The 24500-nt window shown below is 47.7% G+C and overlaps 2 protein-coding genes across 3 annotated transcripts in view; both read left to right on the top strand.

The window, feature by feature from the left end:
- Positions 1-15976: 15976 nt before the first annotated feature.
- Positions 15977-20854, top strand: LOC119365082 (nucleolin-like). Of its 2 annotated transcripts, none has more exons than XM_037630682.1 (13): positions 15977-16141; positions 16227-16507; positions 16652-17184; positions 17304-17393; positions 17476-17715; positions 18096-18317; positions 18439-18739; positions 18822-19147; positions 19235-19344; positions 19457-19551; positions 19648-19724; positions 19976-20072; positions 20259-20854. In XM_037630682.1, exons 2-12 carry the CDS (start codon positions 16264-16266, stop codon positions 20069-20071), a joined length of 2334 nt encoding a protein of 777 aa, XP_037486579.1. In that variant the 5' UTR covers positions 15977-16141; positions 16227-16263; the 3' UTR covers position 20072; positions 20259-20854. The 2 variants fall into 2 exon arrangements, with proteins under 2 accessions (XP_037486579.1, XP_037486578.1); XM_037630681.1 differs by having other exon boundaries at positions 15978-16141; positions 20289-20623.
- Positions 20855-24302: 3448 nt separating this feature from the next.
- The window catches only part of LOC119361034, a 1073-nt gene continuing 875 nt past the window's right edge, over positions 24303-24500 (top strand). The window contains exons 1-2 of the mRNA XM_037626427.1: positions 24303-24332; positions 24395-24500. The exon at positions 24395-24500 is cut by the window's right edge and continues 875 nt beyond it. Of these exons, the coding sequence (XP_037482324.1) occupies positions 24303-24332; positions 24395-24500 (136 nt within the window). The remainder of the gene's footprint in view (positions 24333-24394) is intronic.

The following is a 24500-nucleotide window of genomic DNA, read 5'->3' on the forward strand; positions in this document are numbered from 1 at the left end:
ATCCAGAGGCAGCATCGATCGGCTTCAGTTAGCAGCAGTAGCGAAGGAATCGCTCGATCGGGTTCAGTTAACAGCCATCGATCGATCGCTCGGGTTCAGTAACGCGTAGCCTGCAGTGTAATCGCTCGGGTTCAGTTAGAGCCCAACGCCTCGCTCAGGTTCAGTTAGAGCCAACGCCTCGCACACACACGCATACATGTACGAGAGAAACGCGCATCGCTCGGCCCCCGACCTCCCACCGTAACTGGGAACTCATCAAAATTTTCCTCGCCCTCGCTTCTACCACGGTTTTTTTCGTCATGGACGGCCCAAAGAATGTCATGCAGCTGCGTCTCCGGCCTGACCAGGACGAAAAGCCCATTTTCTGTCATGATTTTTTTGTCATAGAAGTAGGAGCCCACCACATCTATGATGATACCGGGTTTTGTCACAATTATCGTCATAGAAGTGTCATAAGTATGACAGAAAAAATTTCTTCCGGCCCAAAATGTCACGGATGTGTCTTTTTTTGTAGTGAACATAATTAAATTCCTCTCCTGTGATATCAATATCAGGAGGAAGAAAAATCTCTGGGTTATTATCTTGGAGCTTAGCTAACCTTTCTAGCTCAATCTGTTTAATTATCTCCACATTTCGAGCAGATGCCAGGCAGTTATCTCCATATTAATACCATAGGACTTAGCAATATTGAGTAAAAGCTCATTATCTAAGCAGGCAAAAGAACAAATATTCTTTTTTACCTTTAGGAATCTCTAGTATCTCTTCTGCTTCAGTTCCCGAGCTTTGGTCAGAGCAGGTTTTCCATCTCTTCTAATTCTGTCACTCATTCTGGTAGCTTCTATAGGCCCCCACTACAAAATAGTTTTGCTGGTTTTGGACCAGCAGCCTTGTCATGACTTTGGTTGACAACACCTTCAAAGCTGGGTAGCAACTTCTCGCCAAAGTCATCCCTAGCATTTCTTTGCACCACTTCCAAATAGCTCTTGGTCAGTGGAGCTCTTTGATTTTTTTGAGCCTGTAAGAACCTCAGTAGCAGCCCCAGGAGTTTTGTAGCTATTCATTTATTTGGATCCTCTAGGAGCAGCAGAGGGCCTTGGGGTATTAATATTTTCCCAGATTTTCCATCTCAGTCTCCATTTATTCTCCCAGTAGATCATCATCACTATTGACATTGGTGTCATCAATCTTATTGCTAGCAGGGTTAGATGGATTGTCAGAGTTGGAGTTGCCTTCAGCATCTTTTTCCACTGCAAACCTCAGCAAATACAACTCATGTTGAATTTCCACCACTCTATGAGTAGGTATTTTGCTTGGGTCTCTTACTACAACTTGTATTCTCATTTTCTCATAAAAGCTTCTCAATCAACATTGACCAGAACCCCCAAAACAGATGCCACTTGAGCTATAACATTCCAGCTTATCCACTTTGGGGGCAACCCTTCCAGCACTATCCAAGTTTCTATCAAGGAGTCATATTGTGGCATTTCTCCTCCCTAGTTCATGAAAGACATAATTGCCTTCTTCCTTTTAAAGTTCATGGAGGGGTACTCAGCAAGCTCAGCATTACTTTTGTTGGGAGGGAATCTCACCAGAAATTTGTTTTTATCATATGGTCTATCTGCCATGGCCAGTTAGTTTCCACATTTATGTGAAACATTGCCCAAGCTCATCTCCCGTGATATTCCCTTCCTCCACAACAACTAAGCCTACATTTCCAAAGTTGAGCCAATTACTATCACTAACTTCCCCATCCTCAATATGGAAGAACCCCAGGCCTGTGTTAGCACTTCCCCAGTAGTGTGCAGCAGGATATGGTTTATACCAAGTGGGGCACACATCCATATGATGGCCAACAGTTTTGCAAATGAAGCAGTTCCTGGGTAGAGAGCACATCCCAACAAAGTGTCCATGCAGTCCACAATTGTAGCATATGTGTAGGATCGAAAGTATGTCTAGGGGGGTGATTAGACTACTTGACCAAATAAAAACTTGCCTTTTACCAATTTTAGTTCTTGGCAGATTTTAGCAACTTAGCACAAGTCAAGCAATCAACCTAGACATGTAATTCTAAGAGTATAGCAGCGGAATGTAAAACAATTGCATATGAAGGTAAAGGGGAGGAGTTTGAGAAGGCAAACACAATTGGAGACACGGATGTTTTTGTCGTGGTTCCGATAGGTGGTGCTATCGTACATCCACGTTGATGGAGACTTCAACCAACGAAGGGTAGCGGCTGCGCGAGTCCACGGAGGGCTCCACCCATGAAGGGTCCATGAAGAAGCAACCTTGTCTATACCACCATGGCCGTCGCCCACGAAGGACTTGCCTCACTAGGGTAGATCTTCACGAAGTAGGCGATCTCCTTGCCCTTACAAACTCCTTGGTTCAACTCCACAATCTTGTCGGAGGCTCCCAAGTGACACCTAGCCAATCTAGAAGACACCACTCTCCAAGAAGTAACAAATGTTGTGTTGATGATGAACTCCTTGCTCTTGTGCTTCAAATGATAGTCTCCCCAACACTCAACTCTCCCTCACAGGATTTGGATTTGGTGGAAAAAAGATTTGAGTGGAAAGCAACTTGAGGAAGGCTAGAGATCAAGATTCATATGGTAGGAATGGAATATCTTGACCTCAACACAAGTGTAGGTGGTTCTCTCTCAGAAAATGTATGTTGGAAGTGTAGGCATGTTCTAATGGCTCTCTCCACGAATGAAGAGTAGGTGGAGGGGTATATATAGCCTCCACACAAAATCTAACTGTTACACACAACTTACCAATCTCGGTGGGACCGAATCGTGAAACTCGGTCGGACCGATTTAGCAAATAATGTGACCGTTAGGATTTTTGGTGGGACCGACATGTCAACTCAATGGGACCGATGTGGTTAGGGTTAGGGCATAACGTAATCTCGGTGAGACCGATTACACAAACTCGGTTGGACCGATTTTGGTAATAAGCTAACCAGAGAGTTGGTCAGGCAAACTCGGTGGGACCGATTCGCTCATCTCGGTTAGACCGAAACATTACGAAAGGGAAACAGAGAGTTTGCATTGCAATCTTGGTGGGACCGATCGCTCATCTCGGTTGGACCGAAACGTTATGAAGGGGAACAGAGAGATTACAATCCCATCTCGGTGAGACCGAAAAAGACTAGGGTTTGTGGCAGTGGCTATGACATCTGAACTCGGTGGTGACATATAGAAAGAATCAGTGGGGTCGAGTTTAACTTTTGGTTTGGGTCATATGTGGATGTGAGAAAGTAGTTGAGGGCTTTGGAGCATATCACTAAGCATTTTGAGCAAGAACCTCATTAAGCAACACCTCATCCCTCCTTGATAGTATTGGCTTTTCCTATAGACTCAATGTGATCTTGGATCACTAAAATAGAAAATTTAGAGTCTTGTGCTTTGAGCTTGAGCCAATCCTTTTGTCCTTAGTATTTTGAGGGATCCACTTTTCTCATCCATGCCATGCCAATCATTGAGCTTTCCTGAAATATTTATCTTGAAATAGTATTAGCTCAATGAGCTATATGTTGTTAGGAATAACCAAAACCACCCAGGGATAGTTGCACTTTCAATATGGCTCCAATGAACTTCGGATCTACATTGTATGGAGCACTCCCCTCCACATCACTGTTGCTCTGGGTCTGATCAGCATTGTTCTCCACAACCCCTCCCCCCTTTAGGATTTTTCTTCTTGTTGTTTTTGCTGGATCCAGAGGGTAAAGCTAGGCCATTGCCACCAGAGGAACTCCCAGAATTGAAAGGTATTTGCTGTTGGTAATGCATCATGCCCCGTTGCAAAGGAAACTGGTAGGGGAAATCTTGCTGTTGCATAGGCCACTGACTCATACCTTGGTATTGAGCATTCCACCCTCCTGGTGGATATCCCGCATACATCTGGCCCTGTGGAATCATCTGAGTAGGTTGATGTTGGGGAACATTGCAGAAAATTAAAAATTTTCCTACGGTTTCACCAAGATCCATCTATGAGTTCATCTAAGCAACGAGTCAAGGGAGTGAGTTTGCATCTACATACCACTTGTAGATCGCGTGCGGAAGCGTTCGAGGGAACGGTGATGATGGAGACGTACTCGACGTGATTCAGATCACCGATGACCAAGTGCCGAACGGACAGCACCTCGGTGTTCAACACACGTACGGAACGGACGATGTCTCCTCCGTCTTGATCCAGCGAGGAGGAAGGAGAGGTTGAGGAAGACAGCTCTAACGGCAGCACGACGGCGTGGTGTTGGTGGAGAAGCAGTACTCCGGCAGGGCTTCGCCAAGCTCGTAACGGAGGAGGAGAGGTGTTGGGGAGGGGAGGGGCTGCGCCTTGGCTTGGGGTGTGCAGCCCTCCCCTCGCCCCTCTATTTATAGGGGAAGAGGGAAGGGGGGGCCGGCCCCTCTAGATGAGATCTAGAAGGGGGGGCGGCGGCCAGGGAGGGGGGCTTGCCCCCCAAGCAAGGGGGGCGCCCCCTCTAGGGTTCCCCCCCCCAACCCTAGGCACATGGGCCCAAAGGGGGGGGCGCCCAGCCCTCCAGGGGCTGGCTCCTGCCCCATGCGGCCCATGTGCCCCCCGGGAGGGGTGGCCCCTCTCGGTGGACCCCCGGAACCCCTCCGGTGGCCCCGGTACAATATCGATATGCCCGAAACTTTCCGGTGTCCGCATGACAACTTCCCATATATAAATCTTTACCTCCGGACCATTCCGGAACTCCTCGTGACGTCCGGGATCCCATCCGGGACTCCGAACAACATTCGGTAATCACATACAAGTCTTCCTAATATCCCTAGCGTCACCAAACCTTAAGTGTGTAGACCCTACGGGTTTGGGAGACACGCAGACATGACCGAGACGGCTCTCCGGTCAATAACCAACAGCGGGATCTGGATACCCATGTTGGCTCCCACATGCTCCTCGATGATGTCATCGGATGAACCACGATGTCGAGGATTCAATCAACCCCGTATGCAATTCCCTTTGTCAATCGGTATGTTATTTGCCTGAGACTCGATCGTCGGTATCCCAATACCTCGTTCAGTCTCGTTACCGACAAGTCACTTTACTCGTACCGTAATGCATGATCCCGTGATCAAACACTTGGTCACTTTGAGCTCATTATGATGATGCACTACCGAGTGGGCCCAGTGATACCTCTCCGTCATACGGAGTGACAAATCCCAGTCTTGATCTGTGTCAACCCAACAGACACTTTCGGAGATACCTATAGTGCACCTTTATAGTCACCCAGTTACGTTGTGACGTTTGGTACACCCAAAGCACTCCTACAGTATCCGGGAGTTACACGATCTCATGGTCTAAGGAAGAGATACTTGACATTGGAAAAGCTCTAGCAAAACGAACTACACGATCTTGTGCTATGCTTAGGATTGGGTCTTGTCCATCACGTCATTCTCCTAATGACGTGATCCCGTTGTCAATGACATCTTATGTCCATAGTCAGGAAACCATGACTATCTGTTGACCAACGAGCTAGTCAACTAGAGGCTTACTAGGGACGTATTTTGGTCTATGTATTCACACGTGTATTACGATTTCCGGATAATACAATTATAGCATGAATAAAAGACAATTATCATGAACAAGGAAATATAATAATAATGCTTTTATTATTGCCTCTAGGGCATATTTCCAACAGTCTCCCACTTGCACTAGAGTCAATAATCTAGTTACATTGTGATGAATCGAACACCCATAGAGTTCTGGTGTTGATCATGTTTTGCTCGCGAGAGAGGTTTAGTCAATGGATCTGCGACACTCAGATCCGTATGTACTTTGCAAATATCTATGTCTCCATCTTGAACATTTTCACGGATGGAGTTGAAACGACGCTTGATGTGCCTGGTCTTCTTGTGAAACCTGGGCTCCTTGGCAAGGGCAATAGCTCCAGTGTTGTCACAGAAGAGTTTGATCGGCCCCGACGCATTGGGTATGACTCCTAGGTCGGTGATGAACTCCTTCACCCAAATTGCTTCATGCGCTGCCTCCGAGGCTGCCATGTACTCCGCTTCACATGTAGATCCCGCCACGACGCTCTGCTTGCAGCTGCACCAGCTTACTGCTCCACCATTCAACATATACACGTATCCGGTTTGTGACTTAGAGTCATCCAGATCTGTGCGAAGCTAGCGTCGACGTAACCCTTTACGACGAGCTCTTCGTCACCTCCATAAACGAGAAACATGTCCTTCATCCTTTTCAGGTACTTTAGGATATTCTTGACCGCTGTCCAGTGTTCCTTGCCGGGATTACTTTGGTACCTTCCTACCAAACTTACGGCAAGGTTTACATCAGGTCTGGTACACAGCATGGCATACATAATAGATCCTATGGCTGATGCATAGGGGATGACACTCATCTCTTCTTTATCTTTTGTCGTGGTCGGGCATTGAGCCGAGCTCAATCTCACACCTTGCAATACAGGCAAGAACCCCTTCTTAGACTGATCCATTTTGAACTTCTTCAAAATCTTATCAAGGTATGTGCTTTGTGAAAGACCTATGAGGCGTATCGATCTATCTCTATAGATCTTGATGCCTAATATATAAGCAGCTTCTCCAAGGTCCTTCATTGAAAAACACTTATTCAAGTAGGCCTTAATGCTGTCCAAGAATTCTATATCATTTCCCATCAAAAGTATGTCATCTACATATAATATGAGAAATGCTACAGAGCTCCCACTCACTTTCTTGTAAACGCAGGCTTCTCCATAAGTCTGCATAAACCCAAACGCTTTGATCATCTCATCAAAGCGAATGTTCCAACTCCGAGATGCTTGCACAAGCCCATAAATGGATCGCTGGAGCTTGCATACTTTGTTAGCATTCTTAGGATCGACAAAACCCTCCGGCTGCATCATATACAGTTCTTCCTTAAGATGCCCGTTAAGGAATGCCGTTTTGACGTCCATCTGCCATATCTCATAATCATAGTATGCGGCAATTGCTAACATGATTCGGACGGACTTAAGCTTCGCTACGGGAGAGAAAGTCTCATCATAGTCAATCCCTTGAACTTGCCGATAACCCTTAGCGACAAGTCGAGCTTTATAGATGGTGACATTACCATCCGCGTCCGTCTTCTTCTTAAAGATCCATTTGTTTTCTATCGCTCGCCGATCATCGGGCAAGTCAGTCAAAGTCCATACTTTGTTTTCATACATGGATTCTATCTCGGATTTCATGGCTTCTAGCCATTTGTTGGAATCTGGGCCCGCCATTGCTTCTTCATAGTTCGAAGGTTCACCGTTGTCCAACAACATGATTTCCAGGACAGGGTTGCCGTACCACTCTGGTGCGAAACGCGTCCTTGTGGACCTACGAAGTTCAGTAGCAACTTGATCCGAAGTACCTTGATCATCATCATTGTTTTCCTCTTCAGTTGGTGTAGGCATCATAGGAACATTTTCCTGAGCTGCACTACTATCCTGTTCAAGAGGTAGTACTTCATCGAGTTCTACTTTCCTCCCACTTAGTTCTTTCGAGAGAAACTCCTTTTCCAGAAAGGATCCGTTCTTGGCAACAAAGATCTTGCCCTCGGATCTTAAGTAGAAGGTATACCCAATGGTTTCTTTAGGGTATCCTATGAAGACGCATTTTTCCGACTTGGGTTCGAGCTTTTCAGGTTGAAGTTTCTTGACATAAGCATCGCATCCCCAAACTTTTAGAAACGACAGCTTAGGTTTCTTCCCAAACCATAATTCATACGGTGTCGTCTCAACGGATTTAGACGGTGCCCTATTTAAAGTGAATGTAGCTGTTTCTAGAGCGTATCCCCAAAATGATAGCGGTAAATCGGTAAGAGACATCATAGGCCGCACCATATCCAATAGAGTGCGATTACGACGTTCGGACACACCGTTTCGCTGAGGTGTTCCAGGCGGCGTGAGTTGTGAAACGATTCCACATTTTCTTAAGTGTGTACCAAATTCGTGACTTAGATATTCTCCTCCACGATCCGATCGTAAGAATTTTATCTTTCGGTCACGTTGATTCTCTACTTCATTCTAAAATTCCTTGAACTTTTCAAAGGTCTCAGACTTGTGTTTCATCAAGTAGACATACCCATACCTACTCAAGTCATCAGTGAGAGTGAGAACATAACGATATCCTCCGCGAGCCTCAACACTCATTGGACCGCACACATCGGTATGTATGATTTCCAACAAGTTGGTTGCTCGCTCCATTGTTCCGGAGAACAGAGTCTTGGTCATTTTGCCCATGAGGCATGGTTCGCATGTGTCAAATGATTCATAATCGAGAGACTCTAAAAGTCCATTAGCATGGAGCTTCTTCATGCGCTTGACACCAATGTGACCAAGGCGGCAGTGCCACAAGTACGTGGGACTATCGTTATCAACTTTACATCTTTTGGTATTCACGTTATGAATATGTGTAACATTACGTTCGAGATTCATCAAGAATAAACCATTGACCATCGGGGCATGACCATAAAACATATCTCTCATATAAATAGAACAACCATTATTCTCGGATTTAAATGAGTAGCCATCTCATATTAAACGAGATCCAGATACAATGTTCATGCTCAAACTTGGCACTAAATAACAATTATTGAGGTTTAAAACTAATCCCGTAGGTAAATGTAGAGGTAGCGTGCCGACGGCGATCACATCGACCTTGGAACCATTCCCGACGCGCATCGTCACCTCGTCCTTCGCCAGTCTCCGCTTATTCCGCAGCTCCTGCTGTGAGTTACAAATGTGAGCAACGGCACCGGTATCAAATACCCAGGAGTTACTATGAGTACTGGTAAGGTACACATCAATTACATGTATATCAAATATACCTTTAGTGTTGCCGGCCTTCTTGTCCGCTAAGTATTTGGGGCAGTTCCGCTTCCAGTGACCCTTCCCCTTGCAATAAAAGCACTCAGTTTCAGGCTTGGGTCCATTCTTTGACTCCTTCCCAGCAACTGGCTTACCGGGCGCGGCAACATCTTTGCCGTCCTTCTTGAAGTTCTTCTTACCCTTGCCCTTCTTGAACTTAGTGGTCTTATTGACCATCAACACTTGATGCTCTTTCTTGATTTCAACCTCTGCTGACTTCAGCATTGAAAATACTTCAGGAATGGTCTTCACCATCCCCTGCATATTGTAGTTCATCACAAAGCTCTTGTAGCTTGGTGGGAGCGACTGAAGGATTCTGTCAATGACTGCCTCGTCTGGGAGGTTAATGTCCAGCTGGGACAGGTGGTTGTGCAACCCAGACATTTTGAGTATATGCTCACTGACAGAACTATTTTCCTCCATCTTACAACCATAGAACTTGTCGGAGACTTCATATCTCTCGACCCGGGCATGAGCTTGGAAAACTAGTTTCAGCTCCTCGAACATCTCATATGCTCCGTGTTGCTCAAAACGCTTTTGGAGCCCTGGTTCTAAGCTGTAAAGCATGCCGCACTGAACTAGGGAGTAATCATCAGCACGTGTCTGCCAAACATTCAAATCGTCTTGCAGTGCTGGGAGAGCAGGTGGGTCACCTAACGGTGCTTCAAGGACATATGCTTTCTTGGCAGCTATGAGGATGATCCTCAGGTTCCGGACCCAGTCCGTATAGTTGCTGCCATCATCTTTCAGCTTGGTTTTCTCTAGGAACGCATCGAAGTTCATGTTGACATGAGCGTTGGCCATTTGATCTACAAGACATATTTTGCAAAAAGTTTTAGACTAAGTTCATGATAATTAAGTTCATCTAATCAAATTATTTTGATGAACTCCCACTCAGATCAGACATCCCTCTAGTCATCTAAGTGTTACACGATCCGAGTTGACTAGGCCGTGTCCGATCATCACGTGAGACGGACTAGTCATCATCGGTGAACATCTCCATGTTGATCGTATCTCCCATACGACTCATGTTCGACCTTTCGGTCTCTTGTGTTCCGAGGCCATGTCTGTACATGCTAGGCTCGTCAAGTTGACCCTAAGTGTTTCGCGTGTGTAAATCTGGCTTACACCCGTTGTATGTGAACGTAAGAATCTATCACACCCGATCATCAGTGGTGCTTCGAAACGACGAACTTTCGCAACGGTGCACAGTTAGGGGGAACACTTTCTTGAAATTATTGTAAGGGATCATCTTATTTACTACCGCCGTTCTAAGTAAACAAGATGCATAAAACATAATAAACATCACATGCAATTATATAAAGTAGTGACATGATATGGCCAATATCATATAGCTCCTTTGATCTTCATCTTCGGGGCTCCATGATCATCTTGTCACCGGCATGACACCATGATCTCCATCATCATGATCTCCATCATCGTGTCTTCATGAAGTTGTCACGCCAACGACTACTTCTACTTCTATGGCTAACGCGTTTAGCAACAAAGTAAAGTAATTTACATGGCGTTCTTCAATGACACGCAGGTCATACAAAAAAAATAAAGACAACTCCTATGGCTCCTGCCGGTTGTCATACTCATCGACATGCAAGTCGTGATTCCTATTACAAGAACATGATCTCATACATCACAATATATCATTCATCATTCATCACAACTTCTGGCCATATCACATCACATGACAATTGCTGCAAAAACAAGTTAGACGTCCTCTAATTGTTGTTGCATCTTTTACGTGGCTGCAATTGGGTTCTAGCAAGAACGTTTTCTTACCTACGAATAACCACAACGTGATTTTGTCAACTTCTATTTACCCTTCATAAGGACCCTTTTCATCGAATCCGCTCCAACTAAAGTGGGAGAGACAGACACCCGCCAGCCACCTTATGCAACTAGTGCATGTTAGTCGGTGGAACCGGTCTCACGTAAGCGTACGTGTAAGGTTGGTCCGGGCCGCTTCATCCCACAATACCGCTGAAGCAAGATAAGACTAGTAGCGGCAAGCAAGTTGACAAGATCTACGCCCACAACAAAATTGTGTTCTACTCGTGCAATAGAGAACTACGCATAAACCTAGCTCATGATGCCACTGTTGGGGAACGTTGCAGAAAATTAAAATTTTTCCTACGGTTTCACCAAGATCCATCTATGAGTTCATCTAAGCAACGAGTCAAGGGAGTGAGTTTGCATCTACATACCACTTGTAGATCGCGTGCGGAAGCGTTCGAGGGAACGGTGATGATGGAGACGTACTCGACGTGATTCAGATCACCGATGACCAAGTGCCGAACGGACAGCACCTCCGCGTTCAACACACGTACGGAACGTACGACGTCTCCTCCGTCTTGATCCAGCAAGGAGGAAGGAGAGGTTGAGGAAGACAGCTCCAACGGCAGCACGACGGCGTGGTGTTGGTGGAGAAGCAGTCTCCAGCAGGGCTTCGCCAAGCTCGTAACGGAGGAGGAGAGGTGTTGGGGAGGGGAGGGGCTGCGCCTTGGCTTGGGGTGTGCAACCCTCCCCTCGCCCCTCTATTTATAGGGGAAGAGGGAAGGGGGGGCCGGCCCCTCTAGATGAGATCTAGAAGGGGGGGCGGCGGCCAGGGAGGGGGGCTTGCCCCCCAAGCAAGGGGGGCGCCCCTCTAGGGTTCCTCCCCCCCAACCCTAGGCGCATGGGCCCAAAGGGGGCACGCCCAGCCCTCCAGGGGCTGGCTCCTGCCCCATGCGGCCCATGTGGCCCCTCCGGGAGGGGTGGCCCCTCCCGGTGGACCCCCGGAACCCCTCCGGTGGCCCCGGTACAATACCGATATGCCCCCGAAACTTTCCGGTGTCCGCATGACAACTTCCCATATATAAATCTTTACCTCCGGACCGTTCCGGAACTCCTCGTGACGTTCGGGATCCCATCCGGGACTCCGAACAACATTCGGTAATCACATACAAGTCTTCCTAATATCCCTAGCGTCACCGAACCTTAAGTGTGTAGACCCTACGGGTTCGGGAGACACGCAGACATGACCGAGACGGCTCTCCGGTCAATAACCAACAGCGGGATCTGGATACCCATGTTGGCTCCCACATGCTCCTCGATGATGTCATCGGATGAACCACGATGTCGAGGATTCAATCAACCCCGTATGCAATTCCCTTTGTCAATCGGTATGTTACTTGCCCGAGACTCGATCGTCGGTATCCCAATACCTCGTTCAGTCTCGTTACCGGCAAGTCACTTTACTCGTACCGTAATGCATGATCCCATGATCAAACACTTGGTCACTTTGAGCTCATTATGATGATGCACTACCGAGTGGGCCCAGTGATACCTCTCCATCATACGGAGTGACAAATCCCAGTCTCGATCTGTGTCAACCCAACAGACACTTTCGGAGATACCTGTAGTGCACCTTTATAGTCACCTAGTTATGTTGTGACGTTTGGTACACCCAAAGCACTCCTACGGTATCCGGGAGTTACACGATCTCATGGTCTAAGGAAGAGATACTTGACATTGGAAAAGCTCTAGCAAAACGAACTACACGATCTTGTGCTATGCTTAGGATTGGGTCTTGTCCATCACGTCATTCTCCTAATGACGTGATCCCGTTGTCAATGACATCTTATGTCCATAGTCAGGAAACCATGACTATCTGTTGACCAACGAGCTAGTCAACTAGAGGCTTACTAGGGACGTATTTTGGTCTATGTATTCACACGTGTATTATGATTTCCGGATAATACAATTATAGCATGAATAAAAGACAATTATCATGAACAAGGAAATATAATAATAATGCTTTTATTATTGCCTCTAGGGCATATTTCCAATAGTTGATCCAGAGGAACAATGGGCGACCTGGAGTAGATAGAGATGGGAGGCATCTGGGTCGCAGGAGGTCGAGCAGTCTGGTGCTGCGTCTCCCCTCCTCTTGATGGTTTGGGGTTTGCAGTCCCACCACGCCCTGTCTCGTTCCTCCCCCTCCCTGCTGCATATCTCCCTCCTCCTCGAGAGCCCGCTCTTCCAGCTCCAGCCATCCCTTTGACAACAACAGCAAAAGGAATTCTCCCGTGCTCTCTAGCCCAACAATCTCTGGAGTAACTGAATTGTTTCGGTGGGGGAAGGTGATCAACTGCTCGAACAGGGTGGCAATACTTGGCAGAAAACTCTCCACGCTCAAACAGATCTTTCCTGACCCACACTAGCGAGTCAGGAGGAGCCCAGCGGCAACGGTGATGATGAACCCTAGCTTGGGGAACTAGCGGGGGCTTGCTCTCTCTTTATAAATCCTGCAGAAAACGCCTTCTGCCTGGGCGTCTCCCCCTACTGAGTGCCAGCCAACCAGCGGTCACCAAGTGTCCCTAGCTCGGGCCTCACTTCCAGATCACACCTGACAAGCAGGGCCCTCCGTGCAGTAACAGTGCACCCCCATTGACCTTTCTCGCCGGAGAAGAAGTCACCAACGCCGGCAACGACGCCGCCCGCCGAATCCCGCGCTTACGCGGGACCTGAATCGGAGAGCCGGGAGGTGTGGATTGTATGGTGTGGCAAGTAGCAGCAGGAATCCGCATCTCCTCCTCTAGAGCCCTCATCTCCACTTGGGGAGACGTGCTCAATCTCGACTGGCCACCGGCGGCGAGGACGAGCACTTCAGTGGTGCACCCGACGACATCACCCCCAGTATGCACTCCCACCGCCACGCCCTCCATGGATCCTCTGACTTCGCCTCCGCCCTCGCCCACAGTGTTGGAGATATGCCCTAGAGGCAATCATGTATGATGATATTTCCTATGTGTTTATGAATAAAGATAGTCCTTGGATGTAATCAATGATACTTGTTGGCAAGTACATGACTTGTCTGTGAGATCTTGTGTTGTATGATACATCCTAAATTGTCCCTAGTCGCAAGTGACGTGTGGGCACACGTCGGACTAGACTAGCATATGACACAGTGGATGGCTCGGTCTCACTAGCCATGGAGCATTGGATGCTAACCGGATAATATGGACTCAGAAGGATCTGGTCAGATTCGATGTAGTCGAATCCGAGTTGAGATAAGATCCGAGTCAGACAGACCCAACTATGAGACACAACGATATGTCATCTGTGAGTCTCTAGTACAACATACGTTCTATGTCCTAAGACCTGAGCTGACGCATGTACTCGGGATGGTGACAGACTTGCTTTGGGCCGACTAAACGCTACTCCGTAACTGGGTAGTTACAAAGGTAGGTTTGAGGCTTGTCCAGACCCATGCTGCGAGACATGGTCGAGCAAGATGGGATTTGCCCTTCCGATTAGGAGAGATATACTCTGGGCCCCTCGTGTGATCCGACCAGGATAAACATGGCCATGCGACAAGGATTATGAGATAATCCGGATAGTGGTCGGCATCACTGGAACAAGAAAGAGGCCGGGCTAGCACAAGGATGACAATCTCGCCTTGAGCTCGACAACATATATCGTGTGGCAAAGGGAACATAAGTGCAACATGTCGTACAGGTTCGCCTAACCAGCTTTATAGTCTGCTTGGTATTTGGCATGCCTTGCTAGAGGCCGCTACCAACCGTGCAGTTCAGAGGTGATCCGAACTGTGACCAAGCCGACTTGAACCTAAGGGGTCGCGTGCTTAAGGGAAGGAACCTACGAGGTCGGATCCGAGGACACTGGTCGGATGCGATCCGAGCTGTATTCGGATTGTAGCCGAGTAGACTTGTGGGCTTTAGGGTCCGTGTGAGGCCCAAGTGTTGAGCCCGCGACGGACGCCTATATAAAGTGGAGGTGCGGCACACTCATGGGGTTGATCGCTTCGGCGCTGTCACTAGGGTTTGCATGTGTTGCGAATAGCCACCTCCACTAGCCGCCGGTTGTGTGATCGGACCTAGCAGTCCGTCGCACGACGTTCCTCCTGCACGCACGGATACCGTTAGAGACGATGCACTTGCGCCGCTCCGGCGAACCTGTTCGCGGGATCCAATCGGCTACGTGGGAGACCGGCAAGGAGGAGACGACTCGGGGAACGCGAGGCGACTCCGGAACGCGCTGCCTCAACTCTACTTCCGCTGCACGACACTGTGCGTCTAGTGGTAACGATCTGTGATCCATCTCCCGTAGCATGTTCCTGATTGTTCTGCGCGTAGGAAAATTTTAATTTGCAGTCGACGCACCCTACCGTAGAATCCAACATACAACACAAACGCGGCTGGCAGGGAGTGGGGGAAGGCAGGCATCCTTGTCCTTTCCTCCACCGTGGCCTTGTCGTAGATCAGCCTCGCCAAAATCCCCTGCTCCAAATTGCCCTCCTTTGACAAATCTCTGCATACTTCAGCGCCACGGATCTCGTGCTCGGGTCTATCGCCGCCGCCACCACCTGATCCGCCGCTTTCCATTCCTGGACGCGCCGGATCCACGCCGTGGCGTCACGGATCCTGGTCGCCCGCTCCACCCAACCCCGGGCCCCAGTCACCATGAGTCCCCCTTGCGGAACTGGTGAGATCAATCTCACCATCTCCAGGAAGGTTTCATAGATGTGGCGGGGCAATCGAGGGGGGGTGGGGGGAGGGGGTGCGGCTGCGCTCGGCGCCCGCGGTCCTCGCCGACGAGGAGGCATGCGAGGTTGGAGCGGCGAGAACTGCGGTGGATTTGGTAATGGCGAGCGGGAGGCGTGAGGTCACCGTGGCTGCGAGAGGGGGAGCGAGAGCTTGAGAAATGGAGATCCTTTGGGATGCAGACAACACTTCTTTTGCCAATTCTTAATTTCTGAGAATGTATATGTATTGTATTTACTTTGAAGATTGCGTGAGAATAAGTAACACTTGAAGTCTAGCTGAATCTATCTACTGTCAGACTCGTTGTGCATCGAGAAGGCTGACGCGGGAAGGACATCCCCGGGCACCGACCCATGACGTCGCAGTTTCGCCCCCCAAAAAAACACTTATACAACGTCGCAAATAAAAGGATTACCACCCGAAAAGACCAAGCGCCCCGTTATTGCGTAGGAAGCGGTCAACGGGAGCACGCGAGGCCCCGGTGGTCAATCCGTAATTACACCCAACAACTCCAGGAGCGTCTCCAGATTGCGGAGAATACGACTCGACCCGGGAGCGGGGAGGCTAACCAACGAAGGCAACGCCAGGCTGAGGCCACGCACCGTCCGTCTTGTCTCGCCGCAAACCTAACGAAAGCGCAGCGCTTTCGTCTCCGTCGCTAGGGTTTCGGTCTCCGCAAACTCGATCTTCCGGGAGGGCACGAGGTACGCACCGCTCGCCCATGGTCTCCGTTCCGCCGATTCGACGCCTGCTTCCGCTAATTCTGTCTCTTCTTCTTGTGGTTTGCAGCCGGTGCTATTGGTTTTGGTGCGGCGGCCTGAGAGAGATGCCGCCCAAGTCGGTTAAGAGGGGCGGCGCCGCGGCGGCGAGGAAGGGGGCTACGAAGGCCAGACCGGCGAAGCCCCAGCCGGTCGCGGAGGAGGCGCCCGTCGAGGTGGTCAAGGCAGCGGAGGAGGCTCCCCCTAAGGTGGAGGAGCAGAAGCCACAGCCGTCGCCGCCACCACAGCAGCCGGCCGCCGAGGAGAAGGCCAAGGCGGATGCCGCTGAGAACGGCGCAAGCCACGCTGAAGGTATCACGTTTGCTCCTCTGTTTCGCGCATAGTTAGACTTTTTTCGCGTATAGATCTGTGCTTCGCCGTGCCGTTTTTCCTTACTTGGGACCTCTTGTCTTTTCCTGTAAATGTGTGAGGATTTGACGTCTATGTAATTTTTAGATGATGGAGCTGCAAAAGAAACATATGAAGAAGAGGACAAAGGTGAACGACTGGAGTTCGAGGATGAGCCAGAATATGAAGAGGAGGCTGCTGTCGACTACGACGAGAAGGATTTGGAGCAGTATGAGGAGCAATATGAAGACGGCGATGAAGGGTTGGAGTACACTGAAGATGTAGTCGAAGAGGAGACTGAGATGGTGGATGAGGAGGAACTGGATAATGGTGGGGATGATGGCGAGTGTGAGGAATATGAAAATGCAGATGAAGACCATGATGTGGACGTGGAGGACGAAGACCATCATGAAATGGTGAAAGCACATCGTAAGAGGAAGGAGTTTGAAGTTTTTGTTGGTGGGCTAGATAAAGATGCAACAGAAAGTGACCTGAGGAAAGTTTTCAGTGAAGTCGGCGATATCACTGAAGTTCGTTTGATGATGAACCCTGTTACGAAGAAGAATAAAGGCTTTGCCTTCCTGCGATATGAGACTGTGGAGCAAGCAAAGCGTGCTGTTTCAGATCTGAAAAATCCGATGGTTGGTTTATTACAACTGATTACATTTGTTTAATATATTCCTAAACAAAAAGAAAAATGTTACGTATGTTTATAGTATATTTTTGTTGCAAGTAGATAACTGTTTCTGAAATTCTATAGGTGCGAGGTAAGCAATGCGGTGTTGCTCCTAGTCGTGACAATGATACACTTTTTGTTGGCAATATCTGCAAGACATGGACAAAAGAACATGTATGATGCTTAAACTCTTTTTTCCCTTGATGCCTTTTTTCTGCTTCTCGGTGTAAGAAATAATTTGTTTTGGAATTTACAGCTGAAGGAGAAACTGAAGATCTATGAGGTCGAGAATTTTGACGATTTAATATTGGTTGAGGATAGCAATAACCCAGGGATGAACCGTGGGTATGCTTTACTTGAGTTTTCTACTCGCCCTGAAGCTATGGATGCTTTCAGGCGGTTGCAGAAGAGGGATGTAGTCTTTGGAGTTGATCGCACTGCTAAGGTTTCCTTTGCCGATTCCTACCCTGAAGTCGATGATGAAATGATGGCACAGGTCAGCACTTGTTTTCTATAGTACTCCCTCCGTCCCAAAATAAGTGTCTCAACTATAGTACTCCCTCCGTTCCGATTTACTCGTCGTGGTTTTAGTTTAAATTTGAACTAAAACCACGACGAGTAAATCGGAACGGAGGGAGTACAACTTTGTACTAAAGTTAGTATAAAGTTAAGACACTTATTATGGGACGGAGGGAGTAGTTTTAAGTGTCACTTTTTTTTGTGCCCCCTTAAAGTGGCATGTTAGTAAAAGTATTTTGATGCTGTTTGGTCATGCACTCTGGCAGCTGCTAGTTTTTATTTTCTGGTGTTGTGTTTAATATTGTATGACACCAATATGTTTAAAGTTACTGAATTCATTTTGGTTCTGTGGTTCAGGTCAGAACTGTATTTCTTGATGGTCTCCCCCCGTCATGGGAAGAAGATCGTGTTAAGAAGTACCTTAAAAAGTATGGAGCTATCGAGAAAGTTGAACTTGCCCGAAACATGCCCGCGGCCAAAAGAAAAGATTTTGGGTTTGTTACTTTTGATACGCATGATAATGCTGTTGCATGTGTTGATGGGATAACTAGTTCTGAGCTTGGCGAAGGTGACAGCAAGGTTTGTTTTCCAACTGAGTTTGCTGTACCTTCTTAGCTGATTTTCCCATCTACTCAGTCCACTGTATAATAGATAAAATTATCATGCAATACTTTATAATGACTATTATTTTGTGATTCAGGCAAAAGTGAGAGCCAGATTGTCAAGGCCAGTACAGAGACCTCCTAGAATGAAGCATGGATTAAGAGGAAATTTCAGGATTGGGCATAGTGCTCCTCGAGGCAGCCGTTTCCCATACACTCGGCCTCCTCCACGCCGGCCTCTGCCACGTCTTGTACGGCCTGATACTCGCTTACCTCCTATCAGGAGGCCTCCACTGAAGAGGCCAATAGATATTAGAGATAGACGCCCTGTTATGTCAATACCAGATAGAGTTAGGCGTTTGCCTCCTCCAGAGAGATCCTATGATAGAAGGCCCCCAGGTGCGTATAGATGGTACCCATTCTTTTTGTAGAACAATCAACTATAGCCGCATCAAATTTCTCATACAAAACCTGTGTACAGCTCCTGTTTACCCAAAGAGAAGCCCAAGGAGGGAATATGGAAGGCGTGATGAACCTCCTCCGCCAAGGAGCAGAGCTACCTTTGCTGCTGATTACAGTGCAAGAGTTCCAGTTGATAGGCGCCACACTTACAGGGACGACTATTCGCCCCGTGAATCAGCCTATTCAGACCTAGCTCCTCGCAGCGCTCCCCGTTTTTCTGACAGGAGAGCATATGCTGATGATGGCTATGTAGAGAAGATTGACCGACCTTTGCCAACCTATAGGGAGGGCCGTGGACGTGATTATGATACAATATCTGGTTCAAAACGCTCATATGTTGAGATGGTGAGGGTAGTTTAATTTGTTGTTGCATTTTTTCCATGCACTTGCAGTTTATTCCTCAATCAACCTGACTATTGTTAATGATGCAAGGATGACGTGCCTCCTCGGTATCACGACATTAGCGTTCGTCAGCCCAAGGCACGCTTAGATTATGATGTTGGTGGTAGCAGTGCTCGGTATGCAGATGCTTATACTGAGAGGTTGGTGTATATTTAGTAACATGCAGTCCTTTTGCTTGGTTTTTGTTTGTTTTAGAGAACGTCTTGGTATTTGATTTTAATCTCATGTTCTTACAAATGTCCATCCTTGAAGGCTCGGGCGGTCACATGTGGGATACACTAGCAGCAGATCTGTCGCTGGTCATGACCCGGTGTATAGCAGCAGCCGCCATGGCTTGAGTTATGGAGGTATGTACTCTTGAAGCCTATGCTATTTGAGTATTTGTCATGATACCTTTCTTGATCCAATGCTTATAACATTTTTAATGCATCTCATCTTCGTAGGTTCTGCGAGCACTGGAGATGCTGGTGGAAACTACTCTTCAAATTACAGTGCAGACTACATGCCTCGTGGATCTGATGTAAGTCTTGAAGTATTTTATGTCTAATGGATTTACTATGTATTGCTCTCTCCAAGTCAAATATAGGTCCAGTTCCAGTGAAATATTTGTAAGCTTGATCATCTGTGAAGGAAAAACTACCAGCATCAAGAACATCATCAAATTGATACTGCTAGATTCAACATAAAATGCACTTCCATAATGTATAAATATTTGTGTAAAGCAACCTTGTTTCATGGAAATTTATGATCAACATGTTACTGTTTGGTCAGGTTGGTGGAAGTTCATATTCATCGCATTACTCGGGTCGTAACACGGGCAGCAGCAGTGGCTACTTTGGCGGCAGTGGTTCCAGTTCGTACTACTAAGGTGAAAGCTCTAATCAGTTTCAGTTTCCTTTAGTTTAATTGCATTGCACATGAATTTTGTTCACCATCTGTCGCCGTCATCCCCATCATTGCGCTAGTTGCTCACTTAGGAGATGGCAAATGTTTGCCCTTGTATCAAACACGGAACACCCTCCGTGATCAACCATGAATTATTTTAATGATACAGATTTGGCATCCGACCGTCTTTGTGGAACAGATGTGGCACCATAGGAGGTTGGTGTAGGCCATGGATTGTACGGAGCTCCTTAACTTAAGGCCTATGGATCTGGACAAGTGGCAAGTGTGGGCAATCAATAAGGCATGTCTGAAGGAGCCAGGAACATCGAGTTGGTTGAAGCAGTAGTCTTGTGGATGTTCCGGCATGTTTATTTAATGTAAGGCATTGCTTTAGTTGGTCAAGAGTTGTGAACTAGCTAGCCATGGTGTGTTGACATGTTTACTTCCAGTGTTTCTATAACATTGAGAGATATGGAGTATTTCAATAAGTAATCTTTGAGGTCGTTTCCTTGCTGCAACACAAGGTGTTTTGGAGACCCCACCTTTGATGACCCAGCAGAAGATCAGACTTACGAATGAAGCCTTAGAAGTGAGCGCTTCATGTAAGGCTGTTACTTCTGAAACCTTTGGTTCAGACCACGCTGCATCTGTTCTCTAGTGGATTGAACTTTGCTACCTGAGACTGAAAGATCAGGTTGAAAATTTGGACTAGTTATTTGTTAAACTGCACTGCAGATAAAATTGGATTTGTTGGTTGCCAGGTTCTGGGAGAAACCTTTTGTATGGCTCAAGTAGTTCTTTCACCAAGCAATTTCTTTGGCCTCCCCACAATTTTAAGATAACAGAATTCACAGCTACATGACTGGATGGCCTTGCAATGCTGTCAAACAGCAGCATAGAGTACATGGCACCAGATAAATTTAACAAGCATTATCAACACTGAGCACCATGGTTTATGAAATATCTTTGAACTTCTGCATGGAGCATGGATCAATACATCTTTGAGCCAAATATCTGTTGGATGGTTGCAAGTTTTGAAGAACTTTGCTGGAGGCATGAATCTGGTCTTTCTGAGTTCTGCTAATTCCTTTAGTATAGTTTCTAGTGCACTTTGACTTAATATAGGTTATTATATATGATACACTTAGGGGTTATTATATATGATACACTTAGGCCCTCGTTGCGTAATATAGGTTATGTATAGTACCTTTAGGCCCTCAATTGCATTAGATTGTTGGGTGTGGGCGGGGGTGGATGGTTTTAGAAGAACTGAATTTCTGATATTGAAGTTCCTTCCTTGCATCATCTATTTATAAATGATGTTTGTGATCACTAAGAGGTTCTGCGTCTACAAGTTTATAAACAACAAACTTATCCAATCTTTTGGGAGTTGTTGATGTCATGTGCTAATTTGAAGAAATAGGTAGGTGAAAGAGATGGTTGAAAATACAAATTATAGAGGCTACATAAAGCGGCAATAAGGATAACTATGATTAGATCTGGAGATCAAAGTTATGCATTTTTGGTTGGCTACTCTTGGAAAGGGGCTTGATGTGGTCTCTTCCGATGCTGCATTGAGATGGCAGACTTTGGCAGTCTTCAGAAACAAAGCATTGGTTATAACTGAGCTATTTGTTGGCCATCATATCATCTGTTTAATATTTGTTGGAGTAGGAGTCCTTGGGTGAAATCAACAATGATGTTATTAGAACTTTTAAACGGCATTAGATCACCAATAGTGCAAGGAAAATTTATACATTTCAGCAAAATGAGAGGGTGCCGGTGAATCTGGAGACGGGGATTGGAAGTGTGATGGAATCAGCACTGATTGGTTGATCTAATGCTCAAAACCAAGGGCGGCTGACTTTTAGGACAAAGAAAGGTAGATCAGGTGGCTACTAATTTACAAGTTTTGCATCTGGGAGAAACATTTTCTTCAAACTGCAAGTGTAAAAGCTCAGTTTAAGTTTCTTTTGCATCATGGACTATCGAATTGAGGCTATCGAACCTTGCAGTTAGGTCCAACTTGTTTTCAGTAGAAACATACGATAACTTGCATTCATGAAGACTGTCTATATGTTCCTGAAGATCGCAAATATTAGTTGATGACGAATGTTTGACAAAATATCTATCTTCGAAATCCTCACGCTTGCATTTTTTTTTCAATTTGAGCAATGAGTTATGTTAGTACAATCTCCATTAATATGTACTCCCTCTGTCTGAAAAAACTTGTCCCAAGCTTATCCTTCAAATGGATGTATCTAGATACATCCATTTGAGGGACAATCTTTTTCGGACGGAGGGAGTATTTGAATACTATATTCACACTTGCAGTTTTGAATTTGAGCTGCAATGGTGCAATATTCATTGCATCTCCAGTGTGTTGTAGTGTATTCTTCTAAGCTTAGCTTGAACTTACCATGCCGCATCTTTACTACTCCCTCCTTCCCGAATTAGTTGTCTTAGATTTGTGTAAATATGGATGTATCTAGACATGTTTTAGTGTTAGGTATGTCCGTATCTAGATAAATGTAAGACAATTAATTTGGGATGGAGGTAATATTAACCTGAGTACTGCTGCTCATATCGTATTTCAGTTGAATGTTGCACTAATATAACCTACAATATGTTGTATTTTCTCTACATTGCCTGAGTTTGATCAAAAAATTGTCGCAAGCACTGCTGCTTCTGTTAGTCTCTTCTCCAGAGAGTATGGGCGTAGAATGATGTAATGTTGCAGTTGTTGCACAGGCTTCCTGTACGTGAATTGTTACCTATTTTCTTTTTTACCACTGTACTACACAATGAGAATGCAATGTTAATTTTTTTTTTGAGACATGTGTTGATGCTTTCATATGCATTTTTGCCATATTTTTATTAATCATCGGTGCGTTGCTGTCTGCTGTCTGTGATTGACGTGGTGTTGCCACCTCGCCGGGCTGAATTGAGCAGACTGTTAGTCTCGGGTCGAAGTGAAAGCACCGGTAATTTGTCTGTGGTCGGTGCTGTGCTTGGCCCTTGCCTGTTAGCATCTCTGAGCACTAGCGATTACCTATTAGACTTGCCGTGCGGCTGTGCACCGGTGGTAGTTTGTTGGCAGTCGTCCTTCTGAGCCAATGAAGCTCATGATTAGTCCGGGAAAGAAATGGAAACACTGGTAGCATGGCCGCTACTCGCGTTGGAGGACCTGGGCGCAATCAAACAGACTCTCCGGTCCGCTGTGCAGGCTTGCCCGGCGAACGCTCCGCTCCATAGCTCTGGTGTTAACTTTCCCTTCGACTTCGAATGGTGCTGCTCCGCGTCCCGGTAGCACATGAACATGCGCCGTGGGTAGTTGCCTCTCCCTGGTGTGCCTTCTTTCCAGCCGATGAGGTCCTGCTTCACCTCCTCGCTCGCTGCCGGCTGCAACGTGCTCCCATTGACGAACATTTTCTCTGTGTGTAAACGAAAAGATCTGGACGTGCCGGCGTTAACGTTTGTTTTGCCAGATTCACCGTGGCGATCCGCGGTTTGGCCTCGCCTCGCACGCTACCAATCGCACGACGAAGCATTTCGAAAAAGAAAAAAAAAACCGCACGACGCACCGTGCCGGTCCGGTCCCCCGGAAACACGCGCGTAGGGAGGCGCTCCGTCCTTGCCGGCTGCCGCCCGAGGCACGCCACTACGACGCCGAACTCGGCCCCACGCGCGCTCCCTCCGGACCTGGACCAGCGCAACTGGGCAAGCGCAGGCGTGAACCACCCCTCCCGCCGCAGCACCGCGCACTCTCAAACGTCTCTGTCTCGCGTCCACGCCGGACGGGCCGCCTGATGTCGCCGCCCGGCCTCGTCGCATCCATCACACGCGGGCCATGCGATGCGCTTCCTCGCTCGCCCAGCCCGGTCAAGCCACCAGGCGGCACGTCGGCGCCTCCTTCGCCATCACGCCGCGGGGGCACGTCAATCACGCACGCCGCGGCAGCCGCGCCGCGCGCCACCTTGCCGCACCCGCACGCCACCTTCCCCCGTACCAGGTCACACCGCAATGCCGCCGCGCGCGGCCAACGACACGCCACCTTCACGCCCGCACTCCTCTCGCCCAATATACTAACAATTTCTTTTTTCCTTATTATTAATTTCCACGAGCATCGAGCTTTTCCTTCCAGCCCTCCGATCCGCCCGGCCAGCGGCATCCGACGGCCACGGGGGAGGAGAGGGGAGGGCGCCAGCCTCCGATGGTCAAGGCGTTAACCCCACAGGCCGCGGTAGGCGCCGCCGCCGCTGCCGCTGCCGCCCACCGCCCGCCGCCCACCGCCACCCCTTGTAGCCGCCTAAACATGACTCCGCCTCCGTTATAACCCCCCTCCGCCTCCGCCTCCACCCCCACCCCCACCCCCGCCTCGCCATCAACGCCATGGCCCCGCCTTCTCCCC

The sequence above is a fragment of the Triticum dicoccoides genome, chromosome 2B, assembly GCF_002162155.2.
Source record: "Triticum dicoccoides isolate Atlit2015 ecotype Zavitan chromosome 2B, WEW_v2.0, whole genome shotgun sequence".
Classification (NCBI taxonomy): Eukaryota; Viridiplantae; Streptophyta; class Magnoliopsida; order Poales; family Poaceae; genus Triticum; species Triticum dicoccoides.

Coding starts and splice junctions, on each gene's coding strand:
- LOC119365082 (XM_037630682.1), top strand. CDS start 16,264: ATGCCGCCCAAGTCGGTTAAGAGGGGCGGCGCCGCGGCGGCGAGGAAG. Junction 17,716..18,095: donor ATGATGAAATGATGGCACAG/GTCAGCACTTGT, acceptor TCTGTGGTTCAG/GTCAGAACTGTATTTCTTGA. Junction 19,148..19,234: donor AACGCTCATATGTTGAGATG/GTGAGGGTAGTT, acceptor TAATGATGCAAG/GATGACGTGCCTCCTCGGTA.